Source organism: Alligator sinensis, unplaced genomic scaffold, assembly GCF_000455745.1.
Source record: "Alligator sinensis unplaced genomic scaffold, ASM45574v1 scaffold2241_1, whole genome shotgun sequence".
Classification (NCBI taxonomy): domain Eukaryota; kingdom Metazoa; phylum Chordata; order Crocodylia; family Alligatoridae; genus Alligator; species Alligator sinensis.
In genome coordinates, this window is record NW_005843292.1 from 94,884 (window position 1) to 112,636 (window position 17,753).

Genomic DNA, 17,753 nt, shown 5'->3' on the forward strand with positions numbered 1-17,753 from the left:
TGGGGTGTCTCCCTGCTGGGCCCCACAGGAGAGGAAGCAAGGCCGTGTTTCTGCACGGTCCTTGATCCGAAGGACAGATGCTGCAGATCTCAGTCGCAGCCCCTCCGAGGAGAAAAGGTCAGCTGCCGCATCCCTCGAGACAGGCTCTGCAGTAGCAGCACCACGGCAGGCGCTTTGATCAAGGGCTCCTTTGATGATCTGATCCACCAAGACATCGCTTGTGCAGGGATCTGCCAGGAGACGGAGGGGACCTCTCCTGCCTGAGCTGGATGGCGGCGGAGAACAGCACTGACACAAGCAACATGCTCGACATCTCTCCCTTTGCCCGAGGAAGGGCGCTTGTGCCTGAAAGCTTGCAAAAAGCATTTTTTTCCAGCTATTTAGTTGGTCTAATCAAAAAGATCGCATTTTCCCCAAGAACCGTGAGAACAAAGGTAAGCGTCGACGTTCCCCAGAAGACGGCTGAAACTTGGAGCCCAACTTTGCCAGGTGCCTGCCTGGTCTAACACCTCGCACATCATTTTCCTGCTGCCTCCCAGCGGGTCCAAGCAGGAGGAGTGGGGGTGGCGCAGGGCAGAGCAGACCTCCTCCTCCTCCTCCGGCTGCTGCTGGCTCACCTTGCTCTGGCTGGAACTGCGCTGGGAGGCGCCTGCCATCTGCTGGCCACGGGCAGCCCACGGCGGGGGCGGCGGAGGCCAGCCACGTATTTCCAAGCCCATCACAAAGCCTACGCTGCCTTGCTTTAGGAGCGCCGGCTGAACAGCTGCAGGCAGGCTGATACTGCACCCAGCACTGGCAGCCCTGCGTGGCAGGGAACCGGCCGGCATGCTTTCCTCGGTGCAATGCAAAACCCAGCAGCGGGACTCTAGGACACTTTGAATTCCCCTCCCGTCTTCAGGGAGCGCTGCCAAGTTCGTAAGCGGCCTAGAGCCGAGCGTGCAGGCACCGCAGTCTGGGTGGTTTCCAGAGATGCCCTTCGTCAGCCAAGTGTCTCCCGGGGAACTGCATCTCTGCGGAGCATTCGGGACAAAGATGGCCCAGGGCAAACAATCAAGAGGGGGCTGGAAACCGGGTCGCCATCCAATCTGCTCTTTCAGAGGCTGCATTCATCGTGGGGAGACAGAGTTCGCCGTAAAAGCAAGAGTTTAAAGCTCCGTTTTCAAAAGAGCCATTGACCCCTCCGGGAAAGCCCCGCGGAGCAGGCCAGACTGCCCCCACCACCTCCGAGGCTCGCTGGGCTTCCTGCCCCCTGGCGCCTTCCCCAGGCTTTTTGCACCTCCTCTGCTCTCGATGCATACTTCAAGCCGCGCTTCTCACTCGCGCCTCGCTGTAACACGCCGGCTGCGCCTGAGTCAGCTGTCACGACTCTCTTCCATGGAAAGCTGGCAGGAACCCAAAGGGGAAAAACAGCCTCCCGCTGTTTAAATATTTACACAGGGTGAGATCTGGATCCCTAGGCCTTTGCAGCGTCCTGAATTCCCCTCCCTCCTCCGTGGCACTGATGCCCCCAGTCCCATCACCTGACAGCCTGTCCGTGCCCCGAATCAGAGGGGAAACCAAGGAGATCTTGCCGGTGGTTTCATTGGAGTGAGGAGCTCCCAGGATCTGCTTTGGGTGGTGCGGAGCTAAGATCACACTCAAGTTTTACTGATCGATGCAGGGAGTTTTAGGCAGAAGGCAGGGGAGAGTAGCACCTTATAGACCAACTGACTCGGAGAGGCATACATTTCCGTGAGAAACAGCTCGCTTGGTTGGACACTAGTAACATTTTAGACAACATGCTAGTGGTCTCGTACCAAAAAGCCCGATGGGCCTGTCCGGGGTGCTGCCCCCAGGCTTGTCGGACACAAGACACACAGGCAGCATGACACAAGATGCTGCAATAGGTTGCAGGAGGGTTTGAATCTGCTCGCTGGCTCCCATCACCGCAAGACTGCAACCACTCGCATCGCAGCAGGGCTGCTGGAAGAAAGGACGAATCCCCAGGCCCCTCCAGACTCCGCGGGGACCCCGCCGGCTCGCGTTCATCTCAGCTCGTTCTCCTGTAATTTTGCCTCTTGATTATTCTGCACAGGTGAGCTGCCACAATAACATGATGCAACAGTTGCTGCTGCCCTCCGTCACCCAGCAGCTCCCTTCTGCGCGCAGGGCAGCTGATGAGCTCCCTGGGAAGAGACCGAACCACAGGCCATGCAACCAGTCGGTGAAAATTGCATCACGCCAGAATCCTAAGAAGCTGCTTCCCCAAGTCTGGCATCTCACCCGGCTAGGCAGGGAGAAGGTTTGTGCTCCAGGTTCATCTCCGTCTAGGAGCTGCGGGGACTGCGGGAGAGCACCGTCCTGTTAGGTCCCCTTCTTGCAAACGCCATCTACTCTGCACACGTAACACTCAGGTCTGCTCCCTTCGGGGCCCCGGGCCGCTCATGCTCCTCTGTGTCCCTGGTAGCCCTGCCCTGGGACCTGGCACAGGGGTACATATGAACGTAAGCAGTGCTGCGCTGGGTCAGACCCACGGTCCAGCAAGCCCAGGATCCCATCTGTGACAGTGGCAGGAGTGGATGATTTAGAGGGAGAGCATTGAACTCTCTAGTGTGATTTAGAGGGAGCGTATTGACAGCTCTAGTGTGATCCACCCCGTTTCTAGGCACCTATCATTATTGGTTCAGAGATGCCAGAGGAAACATCTCTAGTGGCTCCATTTCACAGCTACTGACAGATCTATCCTCCATAAACCTGTCCAGTCCTTTTCTGAACCTGGATATGCTCTCTCCCTTGACACCTTCCTGCAGCAACGAGTTGCATAAGTTAACAATGTGCGGTAGAAGAAGAGGGCATTTTCTTGTTTCTTTTAAACCCATCTCCTGCTAATTTCAATGGGTGCCCCCTCATTCTGGTACAGGTCTGCTCATGCATCGTCAGCACAGCTGGACACTGAGTCCCCAAGCCAGGGCTAGACACTGCCTTGTCCCACTGCCCCAGGGCCAAGGCTGCGGAGTCTGCAAGCCATCACCCAGCCTTGAAGTCAGTGAAAGACCAGAAGCTTTTGGGAAAGGCACTTGCAGATTAGCACCAGGTCTTATGTTCTGGGTGACATTCACCAGCCAGATCGTGCGGAGGCACCGCTACCCCTGCTTTACCGACGGGGACACAGAGGCTAAGTGCATTGCCCATGGCCATGTGACCGGCTGGATGCAGAGCTGGGGACAGAGCCCAGGAGTCCTGACTTGGGCCCCTTTGAGCTGTGAGATGACACTCCCTGCCCCCTGCCGCAGGTACAGTGCTGGACTGGATGGAGAGGGAGGGAGGAAAGAACCTATTTATTTCCCATGCCATCACGTCCCTGTAAAAACGCAGGCACCAAAGAAGCAGCCACTAGGCTGTCAGTGCATGCTGTGCATGCCTTTCTGTGGGCCGACAAATGAGGAAGATGGCAGGCTGAGCACAAAGCTTCCTCCCACGTTCAGGAAAACCCAAGCGGCACGTCCAGCCCTGCAGAGGAAAAGAGCAGACCGGGCGGGGGAAGCCTGCAGGGAACCAAGAACCTGCAGAGAGGGCATGCCCTTCTGCTCTGAACCTTAAAAGCAGTGCCAGCGGGAAGAAAGCATCTGGTGTGATGCTATTGCATGTTGCTCTTCCTGGAAACCTCTTGGTTTGCATTGCTAATGTGAGAAGCTCCCGACCAGGCCTCCAGCCTCCACCCCAGTCTGCAACACCTGTCTCCTTGGAAGCCTGGCAGCACCTGGCGCTTACTCCCAGTGCCCCACCTCCACACCCGCAGGATCGTCTACTTCCAGCTGCGTCACCTGTTGCCATGGGAAGGAGCACGACTGGACTAAAGATGCCTGGGAAAGGCATTGCTTCAGCTTGGTGAGTTGGTGCAGGGAGAGGGGCCCAGCCTTTGGCAGGAAAGCAACCAAGGAAGGGGCAAAAAAGCCCTACTGAAACTTGTATTCTTGGAGGGCAGGAGAGAGAGAGAAAGAGAGACACCCTGGCAGCAACACAAATCCCCATCACGCTCCAGCTCTGAGGCAGACTTACAGCAAAGGGACACGACAAACAAGGCCAGTCGCATGCACGTGGCTCTAGGTGCAACCAGTCAAGCAAGCCAGGGTCCACACTCCCTGCTCTGCAACCCCCTGGACAAAGGTGCCCTGCCAAGGAGCAGGCTGGCACAGAAACAGGCAGAGCTTCCCAAAGCCATCCCTTATGCCACATGTGCTGCAAAAGGCCTTTAAATCCACAGCACATAACAGACAAGCCTGTTCCCACTTGCAGTGTATTGAAAACTTCTCCTAGCTGCATCTAGCAGGTTGGCAGGAGCTCCGGGAGTGCGGCTGGTGAGCCACTAGAAGGCTCCCCTGAGCTAGGTGAACTGATGGGCACGGGAAGGGAAGGCTGCCTGCGTCCACCAGCAAGACCCTGGGAAGACCAAAAGATCATGTTCCCCTCCCTGTGTTGCTTACACCCACCACAATCACGAACGCTGGGCATTTTATAAACCTCGCTGATGTTTCACTAGCTTCCTAGGCTTAAAATCTCCCTGAATGGAGGGCAGAGGGAAGAGCTGCCTTGTTATTTTAGGGGTCTGTAGCCTTTCTGTCAGTCTCCACCTGGCCCAGGTGCCCGTTCTGCAGTGCTGAGCCTGTCACTTGGTCTCACTGCTGCTGCCGCCCCAGGATGCCCAAAGAGCATCACTCGCCCCTACTTCAGGGTTAGGGTTAGTCCAGCATAAACCCAGCGCGCTGGCAGGCACTCCTGTGCTATAAGGACAAATACCAAGGGACCGCCTAGGAATACAAACCACAGACGAGTAGTTTCTCTTTTGAAAGCTTCTGGCTGGCACTGAAAAGCCTTCATGGAAGCATTTTCCCTAGATTTCGGTTTTGGGATAACTCGCTTTTAACAAACTCACATTTTAGGTCAAATAAAACCCAGCATTTCGCCCAACCGTCTTGTAATTCGACTGCTCCTTTCAGCAGTTCCACGCAATGCTTGGAACAGAGATGCCATCGGCAAACAACTAAACACCAGCGTGGATAAAATAATCCTTGTGGATTTATTTAGTCATTATCCTGACAGGAAACTGCTTTCTCAAAACCGAACTGCAAGCATCTTCATGGAAGCTTTGCAGCTTTCAAGAGGAAGAGCCAGGTAAAGTGTGTGAAGCTGCACGTTTTGTTGAAAGTAAAGCCTGTTGCACATTCCCAGACAAACTGAGCCTTTCATTTAATAGAAGACATTGCATTTACCCAAAGAACCTTGTCTGCCTATGTCAGGGGTGGGCAAAATGCGGCCCGCGGGCTGGATGTGGCCCGCCAGGCCATTCTATCTGGCCTGCGGGGCCCCTAAAATATTTAGAAAATGAATACTTATCTGCCTCTGGCTGCCTGTCACGCAGCCCTCGATGGCTTGCCAAAACTCAGTAAGCGGCCTTCCGCCCAAAATAATTGTCTGCCTCTGGCCTATGTCCTTAGACCAACACAGCTGCAACCAACACCCCAGAAAAACCCCAGTCATTTTTACAACCAACAAAGCCCGGGCACCCAGAGAATGCAACGCTGTGCTAACACAGGAGAACTGTGACATGAAAACAACTAGGAACCAGCCCAAGTCAAGCCAACTGCATTGTCTGAACTCAGCACAGTGCGAAGAATAAATGAACACATGAAGCCAGGTCATTAGAACTGATGTTAATTATTAATCCAGGGCGTTCTAAACATAGCTTGGAAAAAAAGCCTTAGCAGCATGGCTTTAATCCCACAGGCTGGATTTAGTGTGAGAAAGACAAATGTGCCCCTTTCAGCATTTGGCACAAGAGGCAACTTCTTCAGAGGAGCAAGGGCCACGTGCTTTTAGATCGATGCTGGCACCGTGCGACTGAACAATCGCCTTGGGCATTTCATGCACTGTGTGTTCGGCTGTATGGCCAGGTGAGGGAGCCCTCGGCAGACGCACAGACTCCTTCCACACTGCTGCTGCATGCTGGAGCTCTCTCCCCATCGCATCCCACCCGCCCATTACAAAGTGCCGCCTCAAAAGACTGTGTTGGGCTGCTGTTAATTGGAAGCACCCTTCCCAGGAGTGGCTGCAATGCAGAGCACACAGGAACTGCTCAGACATCAGGGCCTTGACACCCAGCCTCAGACTCTGGTTACCTGACGCCACCTTTATAGCCCACCCCCTTGGGGCATTCTCAGGTCAGCCCATTGCAGAGGGGTAAATCCCACCCCAGCTACATGTGTGAATGTGTTCTGGGTATTTCTGAGGCGCAGAAAGGTTAACCTGCACCAGGTGCAGGCAGCCTTGAACCTCAGCAGCACCTTTGGGATTAGTCCACTTGTGCTTAGGAACAGCAGCACATGCACCCCCCACCTGGCACTGGGGGATGTCAGCGAATCCGGACCAGCTTGGCGTGGATGCTATGCACTGCAATTCACTTACATATGCACATATTCATGTACATGTTTAATGCCCAATCAGTTAATAACAATGGTGTATTAACTCAAGGCCAACATCGCCCCCACATAGACAAACCTACAGGCACTTTATTAAAGAAGGTAGTGAAAATACCCAATCCAGACCACCTGGTGAAGTGAGCCCATGTTTCAGGGTCTAGTATAAAGCACACACCTCTGGGTGCAAAACTCTTCACAGAACAGAAATGGGGCATTTCTTGAGATTTGAACTGGATGTAAGGGAAGGAAATGGAGCCATAAAGAGAGGGGTTAAGGAAAGCCCAAAGAAAAGGATGACCCCGCTGGACTCAGACGCGTTTTTAGGCACCGGGTCTTCCTTCGGTCACTGAGCCTGCAGCTGCATCCACCTCCATGCCCCCTCCCCGCTGGAAGCTGGAAAAACCTGACACGCTCACCTGCTTTCGGTATCGAGAAACAAAGAGCTACTGCTTTCCCCCAGGGCTTCGCTGATGGGAGAGAGGCAAAATGGGGAAGAGAAAGCATCAGAATCGGAGTCGAACGTACTGTCCCTGCTCACGTCGTCCGCAGACAGCTCCAAGGAGGCCTCGTCTTCCCCCTGCTCTGGCCTGCAGTCCAGCCCTTCCTCCGTCCCCTCCGCCAACCGCTCCAACCTGTTCTGCTCATCCTGAGAACTGCTTGTCGATAATATTCCTGAGTCACTGTGGGCAGGCGGTGGGGAATTGTGGCTACTGTCTGTTGTTGGGCAGCCTTGGGAGAGCTTGTCCCCTTCGGAAGAAGGCGCACTGATGTGAGCCACATCTCTGATGAGCTGCGACACGACCAAGACGTCTTCGCCTTTTGGGATCACTGCCCCTTTCTGCTCAGTGGGAGAGGTCTGCCGGACGGAGCCAAAGCCCTGAGTGTGGCGGCCACGCTTGCGGGGAGCCTTACGCACGGGGGAGCTTTCCGGAGTGATGTAGCGCAGCGCTTCTTCATCCTGTCTCTGAATCCGAGAGTTCGGGACCCAGGCGAGGATAAGCGTGGTGCCAAGGAGCTCGTCTTTCTCCATGTACAGGCACAAGTAGCCTTCAAGAGAGCACAGAACGAGCCCGTTAGGACACACATTTTATAGTTAGGATGAGCCATGTGCTGGCGCTACCTCGGACTCCCCCACCCCAGCAAGCCGGCTCTTGCCAACACAGCCAAGCAAAGGGAATCCAACAGTTTGGCAGATTTCTCCCTGGTCCACAAACAGATGGTGAAATTCTCAAACTTATTTGCTATTTGCAAATAATTCCGATTCTGCAGATGGTTTATGAATAGTTTAAATTCCTCCTGGCCTGGATGGTTACAGAAATCACATGCATTTATTCCTGCCCCTGATTGGACACGTTAGACAACGAATCAAGGGTGTATTATGAATGACACAATTGCATGTAAAATTTGCACTGGGTATCAGTTATCCTGCTCCAAGTGTGAGCTAAAACACACTCCTCAGAGGCGTTTGCCCTAGCACAGCTAAAGGCTAAAATACTTAAGAGAAAGCCAAAGGCAAACGCAAACCAAATTAATTATTTTTCATTATTAAGCCAGTAACAACTACTGCCATTTAGAAGGACACGGCAGCAGGCATGGAGAGAGAGCAGCAACGCAGCTCTCCACTGGCTCCAGCGTATGCGGACACCCCGTGCTTTCACCTGTCCCTGTTTTGAAATGGCTTTAGGGGCAACTCATGCAACCAGGGCTGGGACAGTGCTCGGCATCCTGGATGCATGCAGGTGCACCCCAAATTGCCAAGGGACTTTTCTTGGCCGCTCCTAAGCACTGCCTTGTGTAGGCAGAAGGTCTCGGCTCCTCATTTCATGGCAGACCCCTTTGAATCAGCTGCAAGATGCGGGCCTATGTCGTGCAGATGCGTACACACCGGAGCCCACCCCCCAGCAGTCTCTGCAGTCCCCATCACCTGGATGATGCTCCCCAAGGCCTTGCAGCCCCTCGGGAGGGTGGACGCAGACATTGTTCTTGGAATAGATGATCTCCCCATCCAGCACGGACGACGCGCTGCTGCCGCTGCTCGCGTTTAAGGTCAGGAGGTCAGAGGCTTTTGAGGAGGCACGTCGGAGGAGTCGCCCCAGAGACATCGCCAGGGGAGTGTTTCCATTATCCGTCCGCTTCAATCAGAAGCTACGTCCAGACAAAAGATCTGCCGAGAAGGGGGAAGGAACCGCGTTAGGAGACGCACAACGAGACAGCAACAGAGCGGTTAGGACTTCCTGCCATGCAACATCACAGCTGGCAGGGTTCCCATCAGCTCCTACCCCAGCCCTGCCATTCACGCAGGGAGCTCCAAGCACCCCAAGCAGTTACAGGCCTCACTGCACACGCAGCAAAACCATGCACAGAACAGGAGAGAGGCCTTTCGGGGGAGCGTGAGCCCACTGGAACCACGCGGTGCCTGGGCGACGGCCTCAGCTCACGACCGGCTCCCCTTGGCCAGCGTTGCTGGAGCCAGGCAGTGCTCGAAGCATCCCTGGGGATGGCAGAGACCAAAGTTTCAGCTTTGGTCTCAGGCTTCTGTTGCCTGCCACAAAATGCAAAGTAATTAATAATGATCAGGGAGGGAAAGAAAGAGCACTTCATTGCCCAGGACTAAGGGAGGGGCTCTGAGGACTCAGAGCTGCCCCATGCGTCCTTGTTGCGATGGCCCAGAGGCAGCTTGGGCAGTCCCATAAGGTCAACCCCAAATTAAAGCTGCGACAGAAACCACACCTGGGCAAGTCAAGGCTGGTACTGCACCCTTGGCACCAGGCGCCGCTTGGTCCAGGCTATAGGGCATTCACCTCGTATCCCCTGACTTTTGAAAACCCCCTGTTATTTAGACACAGGGCTCTTCTCGGTGGGGTGGAGGGAACTATTCCAGCTACAGCAGGCAAAGAAGATGCAGGTAACAGAATACAGCGCATCAGCGCCGAGCCACGGGGCAGGCGTCTCAGCTTGCAAGAGGGAACATGAGCGAACTATGGAACACGATCCCCAGGTAACCAGCAAATGTACCATGACCCGAAAACAGGCCGTGCTGCTAACGAGAAGCTGCAGGCTGAGCCTAGATGGGATGCTCGTGCCATCAATAATTCAACAGGCAGACTGGGAAGAGCGCAGGGCCTGCTGAGGCAGCACGCGGGGAGGCACAAAGCACTCCCTTGCAAGCCCAGAACGATGCAAAGGCAGGGCAGGAATCACTCTGCCCGGCCGGAAAACACCAGAGAGATGGCAGTCTCCGCTCCCCCCGCAACATGCAGGTGGAAGGGAAAGCGGCTCTCCCAAAGCCGTGCTGGCTGCGTGCTCTAGAGCCAACTTAACCTGGCGTGCACCAGACTGCCACGAGCCCCCAGCGAAGAGCAGCACCTTGCACGAGCAGCGAGAGCCTTCCACAGGCTTGCCGCCAGGCACCTGGCTCGGCAGAGCAAGCCACAGGTGTGGCCAGAAACAGAACGGTAAAGGCTCCTGGTCACCCAGAACCCAGCCCCCAAATGACTCCTGCCTCTGTAGACAGCAGATTCAGCCGCTTCTCAGGAAAACCGAAAGGATGCAGAGTGGAGACAGGCTGGCCTGTCTGCAATTACCTAGTGCATGGCCAAGGCCCTTGCCCAACACTCACCCATGCCAGGTGGGGCTGGTAGTGCTGCCAAGTGCTTCCTAGGGGCTATTTCACCCTCGCACTCGCTCCCCAGCCTGGACAGACAGGGCAGCAGGGTACCAGGGGTTACACAGGACTGAGCTCCCAACAGAAGGAAACAAAAGGGAGCTGCTTTCTCTTCCCTTCCATAGAAGCAGAGGCAAAGCAGAAGTCAGCATTTCTCAACCCGAGAGATAAAGGTGGCAAGAAAGGAAATTGCTTTCCGGCTGTTTACAGTGAAGAGAGGGTAAGTCAGAGGAGCAGCTGACAGTGCTTGTTAAAGGCCAAAGTGTGAGCCTTCACCATGCGTCTCCTGGCTTGTCAGCTCGAATCACTGCTTCGTCTCAGTTTGACAGTGTCAGGCCTCAGTGGGACCTGACAAAGATGGATCGACCCTGCTTTGCCCGGAGCCCAAGGGTTCGAGGGTGAAGAGGTTGCTGTGCAAGCCCTTTCCCCTCCTGCCTCGCAGTGTCTCAGCCCTGCTCTGAAAGCACATACCCGACAGTCACAGGAAACAGGACAAGAGGACCTTGAGTGCTCACCCCGTCCAGCCCTCAAGGCAGGATCACTACCCCTCCCTATCCGAAAGATGCAAGTGCAGAGCGACGCTCCTCAGCCTGGGGCTCTCCGTCCCGACTCTTCTGCGCACGGCACAGAGCAGAGCTCTGCTGTAGGGTCTGGGCTACGTAGCGGGGAACTGGGCATCCACAACAATCGCAGAGAATAGATGGAGCCCCGTCCAGCTCTGAACGGGGTGCAGCAGGCGCTGTTGCAAGGCACCATAAGAAGTTACGGGCAACATTTCAACACCAGCATCTAGCAGAAACTCCAACTAGCCTGTGACACCGAGTGACCTGTGTGTCATCAGCACTTGCACGCCGGGAGTTGGGAAAGCTGACCTGCACTTGTGGCATTGACCAGCCAGCTTGCAGCGTGGGTGTCCCTGAACAGGGCAGGGGCACCCACGCTTCATGCCACGCCAGCCACCGCCCCCCACGTTAGACCCACAGAACCTGTTGGAGGGAACACCGGAGATCAAGGCATGTGCATCCTGATTCGGAGAATGCAGCCCAAGGAGATGCACAGACCTAAAGTGTGCCAGAGGGCGAGAGCTCTACAGCAGCCCTCCAGAGGCCTTCAGGAACTGGGAAAGAGGCCAAGCCCTTCTCAGCTGATGACCGGCAGCAGCGGCCGTTCATTAGCTACTCCGCACTCAGAAAGATTGAAGCAACTGCAGAAGATCTGCAGAATGGGAGATCTGAGAAGGACCTCAGGGCTTGCCTTGACTGCTTCTTCAGGGCAAAGGGGGTGGGGGTGATTCAAAAGGAAGGAGCTGTGCTGTAAGGAAATCATGTGGGTGCATTGAGCTGGCTCTGCAGAAAAGCTGCAGTCCAGGCAGGAAGAGTGGATGTTCAGGGGCCTGGTTAGGAGACAGGCAGCTGCAGAGACGAGGTCAGCGCGTGTTGGTCTCGAGGTCAGTGTGTGTTGGTCTCGTTCCTAGCCTGCAGGTGTTCAGATCACACGAGCCAAAAAGCAGCACAAATGTTGGCAGCCCCAGCCAAGAGGACAGAACGACCTCTTTGCCCCTCGTCCTTCTGCAGCGACAGGGGTCAGTCCCTGATGCAAGAGCCAGGAGCAGAAGCTTGAACTGTGCCTGTCATCTGTGCTGGGGATGCAGAGAGGGAGAGTCGCCAGGGCTGCTGGGTCAGCATGAGCTCCTACACCCATAAAAGGAAAAGGGGCATTTCAGATTAGCCTTTTATTTTGGCTTAATCAAGATCATTCCAACGTGGCAGCGGCTGACACCTCCCCTGCCTTCCGGAAGCTGGAGCACGGGGTTAGCTGATAAGCTCACCTGGGTGCCAATATTTGTTAAGCACACACAAGATTTCGCTCTCCCACTCTCAACTGCTGCCACCAAATACTTCGGCTGCAGCTGCTCTTGTTGTTCTCACAGCCCCTAGATGCTTTCTTAGTCAATTAGAAGGCAGGGTAGATTTGCACCTTATAAACTAACCAAAGCGGGTAGTGGGGGGGAAGGGAGCAAGGAAGGTGTGTGTGATGTTTATACATGGCACAAGCTTTCATCAGCTGCAGCTCACTTCATGAGATGCTGTGAAAGGACATGCAGAAAACAGAGTATAAGGAAAGAGAAACTGGAATATAAAAGACAAAGGCAGGGAAGAAAGCAGAGGTGGGGAGAAGGAGCAGTGCTTTCTTAGCTGATGCCAGCGCTCTTTAGCTAGCAGAGCACCCCAGAGGTAAAGCATGCAGCCCGCAGCTAGCTGCCTCCCCTCAGGGCTGCCTCAGTTGTCCCCTTCGCTGGGCGTTAAGCCTCGCTGCCGCCAGCAGTGTCTCAGCTACTGTTTACAAAGGCCCTCCCCGCTCCACAAACTGCTGAACAACAAGATCCTGTTGCAGGTTGGCACACGGACGCCCCTACCTTGGCAGCTCTTCCCGAGATGAATGCTGCTGACTCCATTCGAAACAGCTCTCGGGTCTCCGATAAAGAGGAGCGCAGGGTTTCTGCACAGTCCTGGGCTAGGATCCTGCCTGTTCTTCAGGCTCTGAGCGTGCTATGCACAGACCAGCACTGAAGGTCTGGTCCATCCAGACTGAGCCACAGCCTAAGCTGGGAGGTCGGGCTGTAACCCAAGAGCCAAGTGGCTGAGCAGCTGCATATTTGGCAATGGATCCTGCTGAATCCAAGGGTTGAATTTAATACAGGCCCTAATAAAGCCAAATAAAAGGGTTCTGGAAATGAAGCAGGAACCTGTGGACAGACAAGGGCTCCAGAGGTGTCAAACAAGAGCCAAGTTCACGCTGGAATTGAGCAACATTTTCTACTTTGCAGTTCTCCAAGGAGGGGAATTTCTACCAACAAACTTGGCTTGATTTTTAATGTTGTGTGAGCCTGACACTGCATTGCACTGGAGACCCCTGAGGTTACTCCTCACGCCCCAGGGGGAGGGAAGAGACACTTAGCTTGTGGGTCTGTTATGAGAGACGCAGCAATGTAGTAATAGCAGGGAAGAGCCCACGAGTCCTCACTCCCACTCTCTCTCCGCAGGTTTTCTACAGATCCCACGGGACCCTCAGCAAGCTGCTGTCAAGCTCCATTCCTCTCTATTCAGAAGGCTGCTATCACCGCTTGCAACCTGCTTGCGAAGATGCTGGCACAAGACTAGCTACAGCAATGAAATGTACACCCGAGGGAATAATTCTGAAGCTGTCCCATACCACGGGGAGAGTGAAGTAGGCCACATCAAAAGTCTTTCATCTCTAATCTACTGGCAGCAGCAATCAAGCACAGAGTGCGGCGCTAAGGAAAGAGCAAGAGATGCTACTAGCATAGGGAAGGACGCCTGGCCCCACTGAAGTCCAGGACAAAACTGCATCACAGGTCACAGGAAAGCGTGGGCAACGGAGCCAGCATCCCACTGCATAGACCCAGCATCCTAAAGCTGGAGGAGAGGTGCCCAGTGGGGCACCACTCCCTGCCCCACTGGGCACAAAGACAAAATGGTAAAAACACCACTTTTTTGGCCACACAAGGAGCCCACTACTACACACGGCAGCTATGAGAAGACACTTGGAAATGTTGCAACTGAATCACCGCTTGTAAAGCACGCTGCACTCCACACGGGTCTATTCTGCTCCCCCAGACCAGTCACCATTTCATGCATTATTTAACTCTGGTACTTATACAATCCGTGCAGTTGATGTGGGAAGGCATTCTTTTTAAGCTACCTGCCAGGTGCTGCCTTAATACTGCTCCAGCGCTGGTCTCCTGAACTTGCGGCAGCCTGCACTGCTGGCTAAACACGTGAGCCAGTTTCAAAGCTCTGTCATCCCACCAGAGGCTGAGAGGTGACATGAGCATGGGCACAAGATGCTTCTCGCCGACTGAATGAAGAATGCAACCTTCTCCCTCTGCTTAGCTCAGGCTTTATGCTGATTACACAGCAGCAAGATGCTGAGGATGGAGTCAAAGATCTTTACCGAACCCTCCAGGGGCCAAAAATCACTCCTCAATTAGGTCCTCTTGATTTCAATGGAGTTACCACCAATTGCATTAGGTCTGAACATGACCATAAATCGTAGTACTGGGATCGAATCTCACCCGCACCTTAGTGTAGGACTCAGAACAGGAACTGGCCTCCCAGCCTGGGGAATTCACCGCCAGCAGAGCAAACCACTCTGGCAGCTCATTCTTCAGAAACTCAAACATGACTCTGGGTCAGGGGAGTCACACACAGACAGAGGCTTCATTCTCATCAATATTAATCACTGTGTATATAAAGCATGCCAGGAGCCCAGTGCAAGATGAATTCAGACTCTGGGCAGCCCAAACGCTCCAGGTGGACTAGTGAGGTGCCTTCAGTGGGGAGGCTTGGGGAATGGTAACAGGAGGGGCAGAAGTGCAACCACTCTCTTTTCATGAGGGGACACACTTGGCTGCCACCTCCCTGCCCACCCCGGTCTGTCTTGACCAACTCAACTGGCTGGTTTCCACTGCTAAACGTTTCAAAGGAAGAAGCGCTTCCCTCCGGCAGGTGCAGCTCTTCCCTCTGAATGATTCTTCAGGTTCCTTCCACATCTGTCGCGCTTCTGCACGTCTCACATGCTGATCCACCCAAGCTGCTGGAGCAGGGGGCACGGTCCTTCTCCCTTCGCCTAAGCTGCCAAAGTTCAACTTAGACTCCCCAACTCCAGAGAGCACTGCTTGCTCCCTGCTTTCTCAAACAAGTGTGGCCAAATCACCTCCTCTCCATATGTCTCCACAGCTGTCTACTCATTGCAGGGAACAGCTTAAAGTTCCCATTTTTTTTCCCCTAAGCCTTTCACAGACTTGACGCAGCCCAACCTTCCACTCGTCCCAGTCTCCTCTCTTCAAATCTCATCATAGTCTATGCAAAAGCCTTCTCCTCTGCTGCTTCTCCAGCCTGGGAGCACTTTGTTGCGTCTATCCACCTGGGCCCTCTCTCTGTGTCTGTCATTTGAAAATCTCTTTATTCTTTCTCGCTTTTCCTAATGGTCTCTGTGCCTCTTACTTTCTGTTTCTTAGCTCTTTATACCTATTTAGATAGTTCTACAAAGCATTTGGGAATACAGTTTGTATAGAAGACACTATAGAGCATTATACTGTAGGAATAAGCTAGACTTGCTCTTTATAACCCATCAAGGGAATTCTGTCATGGAGAGTATAAAGGCTTAATCAAAAGCCCACAACTCAGAAACCTGTCACTGAACAATACTGAAAGCATCTGTGTTCAACACATCCATTATCTTGCCCTCAATAACTTTCATTGTTATTCCTTACTGGTTTCACGGTAGCAATTCTGTGCTTTCCAGGCAGTCAAGGAGGCAGATCCCCACCTCTGAGGAGCTCATAGCTTGAGGATAGGCAGATAGGTAGACGGGGCCAGGGGAAGATGAGTTAGCTTCCAACCATCTGATAAGTAATATATCACCACGCTGACCTCGCTTCAAAGAGCTTGCAGGTCCTAAATCAGACAACTGCCATGCAGTCAGAGTGAAAATGCTTACATTAATCTGTACAAGAGGCAAGGATTTTTGTGATAGCTTTTATTGGACCAACTGCGGGATGAGCTGTCAAATTTGTAGCGTTCATGCCCAACACCACTCTTTACGATTCAGCTGATGATAAAACCACAGCAAACAAAGTCCCAAGGATGGTGACACTCCAGGGGACAGTTACGAGACACAAACTTCGTTTCATGTTTGGGGTGCAACAAATTGGGTGGGAGCCAGTTGGAGCTGCTCCAAGCTGCCAGAGGGAAAAGTCTGAAAGCTGTTCCCGGTTTCATCTTTGGCAGTCTGTTGCATGCCCCCTGGAGAGCAGGGACAGGACAAGGAAAGCACCTGGCTTCATTTCCTTAAGATCACAAGAACTGCCATTTACTGCCCAGGAAAGAGACCCATCCTGCCCAGGCTCCTGCATCACACGGCAGAGGGTGGAGGCTGAAAGGGACAGTGACCTGGGTTCGACCGTGGCTTTTTCTCACTGTTCCTCTCCCACTTGCAGCCTCCAGCATTTCAGGTCTAGGAAGTTCTGACTTGGAGGCCGTGCCCCTCGCTCAATAGCTCCTGATGCCCCTGTCCTCCAAGAACGTGTCCGGTCCCTTTGTGAATCTGGCTGCGCTCTCAGCATCTTGGTGGCAACAACTTCCACCCTTTAATGACGCGGTATGAAACAAAACATCCCTTTGCTAGGTTTAAACGGACGGTCTGCTCGTTTCACGTTGTGACCACTCATTCTCGTCTGGCGAGAGTGAGTCAATAATAAATCCCTAGGGACTTTCTTTTTGGCATTTAGCATGTTGTAAACCCTTCTCGTGTCTCCTCTCAAGCGTCTCTCTTCCAAACCGAGCAGGCCTCCGTAGCCTCTCCTCACCTGGAAAAATCGTGGCTTAGTTTCCTTGAGAAACTGCAGCTCATTTAAGAGCGCTGTTGGCATGCTCCTCAAGAGAGCCCGTCGGCCAGCCACGGGAAGGCCAGCCAACATGACTCATAAAGGACAAAGGGAGGAGGAGGAGAAACAGCAGGATAAAAATTAAGGTGCCGTTAAGACGCTCGCTGCTCACTAAAAAAAAATCATAGAAAATGAGTTGGAAGGGACCTCGGGAGATCACATCTAGTCCAACCCCTGCTCCAACTACAGCATCCCAGCCAAGGCTTTGTCTACCTGGGTCTTCAATACCTCCAGGGATGGAGAGTCCACCGTCCCTCTGGGGAGCCTGCCTAGTGCTTCACCCTGATGAGAGTTTTTCCTAATATCCAACCTCAACTTCCCTTGCTGCAGCTTGAGCCCATTGCTCCTTGTCCTGACATCTGCCCCCACTGAGACCAGCCCAGCTCCATCCTCTTTGCAGCCCCCCTGCAGGGAGGTGAAGGCTGCTATTCAATCCCCCTCGGTCTTCCCTTCTGCAGACTAAATCAGCCCATTTCCCTCGGCCTCTCCTCACCAGTCCTGTCCCCCAGCCCCCAAACCATTTTCACTGGACTCTCTCCAATGTGTCCACATCCTTTCTGTAGCGGGGGGAGCCCCCAGCTGGACACAGGATCCAGATGTGGCCTCCCCAGCGCTGAACACAGGGGAGGAATCATCACAAAAAAGCAGGTGTGTTCACCCCACACGCGACGGCAGCGGAGCCCAGCGGGCGGCTCCTTGCACACCAACGCACCCGCGCGGACGGGGCAAGCGGGGCGGAGGAGGGAGCCGGGACGGCAGCCAGGTGCCCCCCAGCACGGAGCCCCGCAGGCAAGCGGCGCGGGGCCGGGGGAAAAGGAGCGGACAGACGACACCCGTGCGGGGGGGGGGAATCCACCCCCCAGGGGTGCAATTAGAGCCCTGCTATTAGGGTTGCATGCAAATGGATAGGCGGCATCTGCAGACAGCGGGGAGGGGGGCAACCTTGCATTCCTCTCCTGGGGGGGGCAAATCTGCCCCTCCCTCCATAAGGGTGCAAATCCACCCCCCCTCCCAGTGGGGCAATTACAGCCCCTGTCACGAGGGTGGCATGCAAACGCACAGACAACACCTGTGGGGGGTGGGGAATGGGGGCACGCTTGCCTTCATGTCCGGGGGACGGGGGGGCAAATCTGCCCCTCCCCCCCAGGGGGGCAATTATACCCCC

General features: G+C 54.2%; 1 protein-coding gene across 2 annotated transcripts in view; it reads right to left on the bottom strand.

Moving 5' to 3' along the window:
* The window catches only part of TBC1D16 (TBC1 domain family member 16), a 28,154-nt gene extending 15,474 nt beyond the window's left edge, over positions 1 to 12,680 (bottom strand). The window contains exons 1-3 of one of the 2 annotated variants that reach the window (XM_006038233.3): positions 12,536 to 12,680; positions 8,380 to 8,619; positions 6,872 to 7,502 (exon numbers count right to left, since the gene is read on the bottom strand). In XM_006038233.3, coding sequence (XP_006038295.1) covers positions 6,872 to 7,502; positions 8,380 to 8,557 — 809 coding nt within the window. In that variant the 5' untranslated portion in view covers positions 8,558 to 8,619; positions 12,536 to 12,680. The remainder of the gene's footprint in view (positions 1 to 6,871; positions 7,503 to 8,379; positions 8,620 to 12,535) is intronic. The other variant, XM_006038232.3, reaches the window with a different exon arrangement.
* Positions 12,681 to 17,753: the final 5,073 nt, after the last annotated feature.